General features: G+C 44.5%; 1 protein-coding gene across 1 annotated transcript; it reads left to right on the top strand.

The window, feature by feature from the left end:
- Window positions 1–1,958: 1,958 nt before the first annotated feature.
- Window positions 1,959–5,661, top strand: LOC127914485 (uncharacterized). The gene is made up of 2 exons (XM_052490887.1): window positions 1,959–4,602; window positions 5,049–5,661. The coding sequence occupies exons 1-2, from the start codon at window positions 4,050–4,052 to the stop codon at window positions 5,225–5,227; spliced, it is 732 nt and encodes a 243-aa protein (XP_052346847.1). The 5' UTR covers window positions 1,959–4,049; the 3' UTR covers window positions 5,228–5,661.
- Window positions 5,662–8,112: the final 2,451 nt, after the last annotated feature.

Genomic DNA, 8,112 nt, shown 5'->3' with positions numbered 1-8,112 from the left:
ACTTGCCTAGTGATGAGTCAACAGGGTCAATAGAAGGTAGGCTCTGAGGGTCAGGTCTTGACACGTTCCTGAATAACAGAGCAACACCTGAGGGAATGGCGTCTAAAACAATTGCAAAATCTTTAGGTGTTACAGGGACCTTGTAAAGTGAAAATAATTCCTTATAATTGAGTAAAAGACCCTCTGCATTTACCAGTTGGCTCACCAATAGGATATTATTTTGGAACCAATATTCTAAAAACAAAGAAGTATTTTTATACACTATATCCCGATTATTCCATATATCTGTGTGGAGAAAAATTGTGTTTTTAAATTAATGGACATGACAAGAGAACCTGCCAATGAAAAGCAGAAAGTTTCACTGGAATTTTGTCAATATTATAATTGCAAAACAAGTTAAGGCCACCAAAAGTAGAGAAGACATGATGAGGAATAAAATTCCAGATAGAAGTGGGTCTTCTTAGGAATTGTTTTATCCAATTAATCTTAAAAGTATTATTTAAAGTAGTAAAGTCCAGAAAATTCAGTCCACCATTCTCATAAATGTTCATCACAACAATTTTCCTAATGTAATGGGTACGGTTTCTCCAAATAAAGTTGAAAAGCATCTGGTCTATCTCCTTGCTTATTTTACTATCAAGATATAAAGATAAAGCGCCATATGTTAGTCTAGAGTTAACTTCGGCCTTGGTTATTAGGACTCTACCTTTTAAAGGTAAGTCCCTCTGTAGCCATTGATTTAGCTTCTTCTGGGTATTTTTAATAAGAGGGTTAAAATGTAGTAAGCCTCTAGACTTCTGATCCTTTGTAATGGTTATGCCTAAATATGTAAGTTCGTCTTTTACTGGAATACCATAATATGAAGGTGTCACACAATCTTTGACAGCTATGAGTTCACATTTATTAATGTTAAGATATAGACCAGACGCTTTGGAAAAGGATTGTATCACATTGATCGATATGGGAATTTGTTTAGCTTCTTAAATAAAAAGTTTAGTATCAGCCAGCTGGCTTATAATAATTTCTTTACCAGCTATTGAAATACCTTGTACAGGACTATTATTTAAAGAATTTGCAAGAAGTTGGGTGATTAATAAAACCGGTACGGAGAGAGGACAACCTTGCCTAATTCCCCTCTTTAACTCAAATCTAGGTGAGGTGCCATATGTCAATTTGATAGAGCTGTTACCATTTGCATAGAGTGTCGTACAGAAAAAATCCCCAAAGCCAAGTCTCTCAAGGGAGTGGAAGAGAAACTGATGCTCTACTGTGTCAAATGCTTTATAAAGATCTAAAAAATATGAAGCTATCCTCAGTTATTAGGCCTGAGTAGTCAAGTATGTCTAATACTAGTCTGACATTGTTAGAAATATGTCTGTTCCTCATGAAGCCAGACTGTGTTTCATCAATGATTGCATCCAGGACTTCTTTACTACTTTTTGCAAGTAGTAAGGCTAATATCTTATAGTCATTATTAAGAAGACAAATTGGACACAAGTTATTGATGAGCAGCACTTATTTTTTTTAGGCTTAGGCTTAACCCCTGACTAATTGTAGGAGGGAGAACATTGTTTTTAATACTCTCTAAAAAAGACTTCAAATAGGAAGGGAGCTACTTGCTCAGAAAATCATTTGTAAAATTCTGATGTAATTCCATCAACACTTGGTGATTTATTGTTCTTTAGATGTTTGATACTGTAATCTCTTCAACTTTGATGGGTTCATCAGCCTGTTTAGATTCTATATCACTGATAGAGTGAACATTATTCAGTGAGTTAAAAAAACATATCTGTGGATTCCTGACGGTACGTAGAGCTATACAATTTTCTGTAAAAATTGCTACAGTATTTAGCGATTAATGTTTGGTCATCAGTAATAACACCAATGTTTAACTTATGGATAGTGTTATTTTTAGAGTGACATTTCTCAAGTCTAAAGAAATAGGATGAATTCTGTTCTCCCTCAATCCATTTTTTCCTAGATCTAATAAAGGCTCCTTCTGCTTTTAATTTATATATATTATCCAGTTTATTTTGTAACTCAATGAGTTCCATCTTCTCCTCCCCCGAAAGGCTGGCTGGGGACCTATGAGAAAGGGAAGTTATCTTAATGATCACCTTTTCCTCCTCAGCTCTTCTGGTCTTAGCAAGATTACTACCATATTTAAGGTATTTGGACACCTCAAATTTAAAGAGCTCCCAGTTCTTGCAACAAGATTTTTCTTCACAAGCCCTTTCCCAAAAGTGTGAGAGCAGATTTTTAACCTCAAATTGAACTATATCATTATTTAATAATGAAATATTTAGCTTCCAGTAGGATGCTCTACCAAGGTTCATATCAGGGGTAAATATTTTGATATCAATGTAAATGGCCCTATGGTCTGTGTGGGGAGTAGTACAAATATTTGTAGTAACACACTCACTATCAACACATTTGGATACAAGCCAAACATCTATTCTGGATTGTCTTGAACCTGTTTTGTTACTCCAAGTGAATGATCTGTCGGCCGGAAACCTCTCGCTCCATATATCAGTAAGATCAAACTTTTCCATAAAAAGTATTAAACCCAAATTCTGATTGGTTGGTCTACCTGGGGGGTCATCTATCAGTTTAATTATCTATAGTCATGTTAAAGTCCCCTCCTATCAATAATCACGAATTGGGAAATTTAGATAACCAATGAAGTATATGTTTCTCTATAGATTCAAGTAACTCCTCATTCTCATGTTTGGTGTTGTACCCGTAGAATTTTACAGTAATGAGCGTAATGTCATTGTAACTGATCACAAGACAAATAAAAAGTGACCAAAGGGGTCACATTCCGAGTGTAGAATATTACCACCAAAGGTATTTTCCATTGTAGTGACACCAAACCAAGGGTTCTTGTAGTAAGAGAGACCAAAAACCCTCTTTAGTGTAATCAGGAACTATTCTGAGAAATAAAGTACAAATTAACAATTTAAATAAAAGGGTACCTACTTTTAAGTGCATATGAAAACTGAACATGAAAAAAATGAATAAAAAATGTTTTACATATACATGTTCCTAAGACCTTTTTTTTTGGAAATGAGTATTAATAACTAAATAGAACAATAACCGTATAAAGTCAGAGCAGACCTGTATGCCCTTTAAAACAGTATCTTAGTTATTGCATACATAAAAAATAAATACAGCTTTCAATCTTCTTCGTAAGTTTGTAAGGAAAATAGGACTTCCGGTCATACAAGAACAAACTAATAAATTGAAGTACCTGAGTATTCCTGAAAAATAGTCACCTGATGCTTGTTAGGTAAACAACATAAGAAAAGTGAGAATACCATGGCTGAAATCTCTGTATGGCTTCACACCGTTCTCTTCTGACGCTTGCTGCCTCTTGCCGATGACGTTTTATTTAGGGGACGATAGCTAGCTAGAATCGATAGCTAGCTAGATAGAACGCTTCAAAAAATTATATATTAATGTTTTACTTTGGTTTAAAGTCCCAATCCCGCGTAGACTTCAAGTATTTTTTCGATAATTTGCAGTGAAATGTTGGTGACGTTAACTAGTTGAATGAATCTTTTAATTTTACAGCGATAGCTTGTAGGAAATGATTAGCTAGCTAGAGCCTGTTTTGTTGCGAGCTATAATAATGGGGACAACAACAGGAAAAGGGGATACCTAGTCAGTTGCAAAACTGAATGTATTCACCAGTCTAACGCATAATATGGTAGTAATGTTACTAGCTTAGCTAGCTATGTTGACATTGGTTTTTGGGTTGCCAAGATATCTGTAGTTTTAGGGTGAAGAGCTAATATGATTGTTCTTAGTAAAATTCATATTACTCAGTGTGTATCTCTAGTTGACGCTCCAAGTGAGAGAGGCTTAGAGATGTGGTCATATCAATTATCAGAGAGGAAGAACTTAAGCAATAACTTATACTAGAGAATCTTTGGCAATACCCAGGTTTGGTGACTTTTGAATAGACTAGCTACATATCATCTCATAGAGCCTGAAACCTGAAGTTGGTGTCTAAAGTCACAGAGACAGCCAGGTAGAGCTGTGCCAAGATGGATGTCCAGGTGTCCATCAGCTTCCTGAGGGACAGACTGGGTGGGGCCATTGAGGAGGCAGTGCGTACAGCAGTGGAGTCTGTGCTGTGTGAGACTGTGCGTCTGTTAACCGGGCTCCAAGGGGACCAGCAGCAGGGACTCTCCTCATTGACCCAGAGGGACCAGGACACCCTGGGACTGAAGCAGAGGTTAGAGGCCCCCAGTGGGGGTGACTGGAGGGTGCAGGCTGGGTCTTCAGAGGCATTCTGTAACACAGGACCGAGGGGGGGTGGTGGGCGTGGCAACATTAAGAATCCAATGGGTCAAACCACTTGCTCAACCTCCCAAGCATCACAAAGGACCACCGTGGAGCCCCATCCCCAGGAGGTGGTGGAGGACTGTGCTGGACTGCCTGACCCATTTGACCTTGTGTCGGCTGGGCCAGTGATGGTGGACTTTGAAGAGGGTCAAGGCATGGGGATCCCAGAGGAGTGGGAGCTGATGAACAGAGTGTACAAGACGGAGCACAATGAAGACATGGCCCTTATTGACGGAGGCGGGGCCACTCACTGTAAGTCCTGACTCAATGTAGTGAAAGAATGCCTAAGTGAGAGAGCCTCTCTTGATATCGTGACTTGCAGTGTACTGAATGTAGCCTCGCAAGCTGCCTGATATCGCAAGCTTACATGAATGGTATATCCGTACAGCGAACGTAAACAACACTGCTAGCTAGCCAGCTAGCCCCCGAATAGCAGCACTGTAGAAATTATTACACTCAACGGAACGACTTGATTAGTGTAGTGCCAACAACGCAGCTACTGCCAGCTAGCCTACTTCAGCAGTACTGTATCATTTTAATCATTTTAGTCAATAAGATTCTTGCTACGTAAGCTTAACTTTCTGAACATTCGAGACGTGTAGTCCACTTGTCATTCCAATTTCCTTGCATTAGCGTAGCCTTTTCTGTAGCCTGTCAACTATGTGTCTGTCTATCCCTGTTCTCTCCTCTCTGCACAGACCATACAAACGCTCCACACCGCGTGGCCGCGACCACCCTAACCTTGTGGTCCCAGCGCGTACGACCCACGTGGAGTTCCAGGTCTCCGGTAGCCTCTGGAACTGCCGTTCTGCGGCCAACAAGGCAGAGTTCATCTCAGCCTATGCCTCCCTCCAGTCCCTTGACTTCTTGGCACTGACGGAAACATGGATCACCACAGATAACACTGCTACTCCTACCACTCTCTCCTCGTCCGCCCACGTGTTCTCGCACACCCCGAGAGCTTCTGGTCAGCGGGGTGGTGGCACCGGGATCCTCATCTCTCCCAAGTGGTCTTTTCTCTTTCTCCCCTTACCCATCTGTCTATTGCCTCCTTTGAATTCCATGCTGTCACAGTTACCAGCCCTTTCAAGCTTAACATCCTTATCATTTATCGCCCTCCAGGTTCCCTCGGAGAGTTCATCAATGAGCTTGATGCCTTGATAAGCTCCTTTCCTGAGGACGGCTCACCTCTCACAGTTCTGGGCGACTTTAACCTCCCCACGTCTACCTTTGACTCATTCCTCTCTGCCTCCTTCTTTCCACTCCTCTCCTCTTTTGACCTCACCCTCTCACCTTCCCCCTACTCACAAGGCAGGCAATACGCTTGACCTCATCTTTACTAGATGCTGTTCTTCCACTAACCTCATTGCAACTCCCCTCCAAGTCTCCACCACTACCTTGTATCCTTTTCCCTCTCGCTCTCATCCAACACTTCCCACTGCCCCTACTCGGATGGTATCGCGCCGTCCCAACCTTCGCTCTCTCTCCCCCGCTACTCTCTCCTCTTCCATCCTATCATCTCTTCCCTCTGCTCAAACTTTCTCCAACCTATCTCCTGATTCTGCCTCCTCAACCCTCCTCTCCTCCCTTACTGCATCCTTCGACTCCCTATGTCCCCTATCCTCCAGGCCGGCTCGGTCCTCCCCTCCCGCCTCCGTGGCTCGACGACTCATTGCGAGCTCACAGAACAGGGCTCCGGGCAGCCGAGCGGAAATGGAGGAAAACTCGCCTCCCTGCGGACCTGGCATCCTTTCACTCCCTCCTCTCTACATTTTCCTCCTCTGTCTCTGCTGCTAAAGCCACTTTCTACCATTCTAAATTCCAAGCATCTGCCTCTAACCCTAGGAAGCTCTTTGCCACCTTCTCCTCCCTCCTGAATCCTCCCCCTCCTCCCTCTCTGCAGATGACTTCGTCAACCATTTTGAAAAGAAGGTCGATGACATCCGATCCTCGTTTGCTAAGTCAAACGACACCGCTGGTTCTGCTCACACTGCCCTACCCTATGCTCTGACCTCTTTCTCCCCTCTCTGTCCAGATGAAATCTCGCGTCTTGTGACGGCCGGCCGCCCAACAACCTGCCCGCTTGACCCTATCCCCTCCTCTCTTCTCCAGACCATTTCCGGAGACCTTCTCCCTTACCTCACCTCGCTCATCAACTCATCCCTGACCGCTGGCTACGTCCCCTCCCGTCTTCAAGAGAGCGAGAGTTGCACCCCCTTCTGAAAAAAAAACCTACACTCGATCCCTCCGATGTCAACAACTACAGACCAGTATCCCTTCTCTCTTTTCTCTCCAAAACTCTTGAGCGTGCCGTCCTTGGCCAGCTCTACCGCTATCTCTCTCAGAATGACCTTCTTGATCCAAAAGTCAGGTTTCAAGACTAGTCATTCAACTGAGACTGCTCTTCTCTGTATCACTTGAGGCGCTCCGCACTGCTAAAGCTAACTCTCTCTCCTCTGCTCTCATCCTTCTAGACCTATCGGCTGCCTTCGATACTGTGAACCATCAGATCCTCCCTCTCCACCCTCTCCGGTTGGGCATCTCCCGGCGCGGCCCACGCTTGGATTGCGTCCTACCTGACAGGTCGCTCTTCCTACCAGGTGGCGTGGCGAGAATCTGTCTCCTCACCACGCGCTCCTCACCACTGGTGTCCCCCAGGGCTCTGTTCTAGGCCCTCTCTTATTCTCGCTATACACCAAGTCACTTGGCTCTGTCATAACCTCACATGGTCTCTCCTATCATTGCTATGCAGACGACACACAATTAATCTTCCTTTCCCCCTTCTGATGACCAGGTGGCGAATCGCATCTCTGCATGTCTGGCAGACATATCAGTGTGGATGACGGATCACCACCTCAAGCTGAACCTCAGCAAGACGGAGCTCCTCTTCCTCCCGGGAAGGACTGCCCGTTCCATGATCTCGCCATCACGGTTGACAACTCCATTGTGTCCTCCTCCCAGAGCGCTAAGAACCTTGGCGTGATCCTGGACAACACCCTGACGTTCTCAACTAACATCAGGCGGTGTCCCGTTCCCTGTAGGTTCATGCTCTACAACATCCGCAGAGTACGACCCTGCCTCACACAGGAAGCGGGCGCAGGTCCTAATCCAGGCACTTGTCATCTCCCGTCTTGATTACTGCAACTCGCTGTTGGCTGGGCTCCCTGCCTGTGCCATTAAACCCCTACAACTCATCCAGAACGCCGCAGCCCGTCTGGTGTTCAACCTTCCCAAGTTCTCTCACGTCACCCCGCCTCCTCCGCTCTCTCCACTGGCTTCCAGTTGAAGCTCGCATCCGCTACAAGACCATGGTGCTCGCCACGGAGCTGTGAGGGGAACGGCACCTCAGTACCTCCAGGCTCTGATCAGGCCCTACACCCAAACAAGGGCACTGCGTTCATCCACCTCTGGCCTGCTCGCCTCCTACCACTGAGGAAGTACAGTTCCCGCTCAGCCCAGTCAAAACTGTTCGCTGCTCTGGCCCCCAATGGTGGAACAAACTCCCTCACGACGCCAGGACAGCGGAGTCAATCACCACCTTCCGGAGACACCTGAAACCCCACCTCTTCAAGGAATACCTAGGATAGGGTAAGTAAGGGTAAGTAATCCTTCTCCCCCCCCAACAAGATTTAGATGCAAGTGGCTGTTTCACTGGTTGTCATAAGGTGTATGCACCAATTTGTAAGTCGCTCTGGATAAAGAGCCGTCTGCTAAATGACTTAAATGTAATGTAAATGTAGTTTGCGAAATCAGGCGGCTTGC

The sequence above is a fragment of the Oncorhynchus keta genome, chromosome 32 (genome assembly GCF_023373465.1).
Source record: "Oncorhynchus keta strain PuntledgeMale-10-30-2019 chromosome 32, Oket_V2, whole genome shotgun sequence".
NCBI lineage: Eukaryota > Metazoa > Chordata > Actinopteri > Salmoniformes > Salmonidae > Oncorhynchus > Oncorhynchus keta.
The sequence above is the reverse complement of the archived record's forward strand: the minus strand, read 5'-3'. Positions and strand labels throughout refer to the sequence as shown.

What these genes read in the sequence shown, in the direction of transcription:
- LOC127914485 (XM_052490887.1), top strand. Translation starts at nt 4,050, where the DNA reads ATGGATGTCCAGGTGTCCATCAGCTTCCTGAGGGACAGACTGGGTGGG. An exon ending in CGGAGGCGGGGCCACTCACT is followed by an intron (nt 4,603 to 5,048) that starts GTAAGTCCTGAC and finishes CTCTCTGCACAG; the next exon opens with ACCATACAAACGCTCCACAC.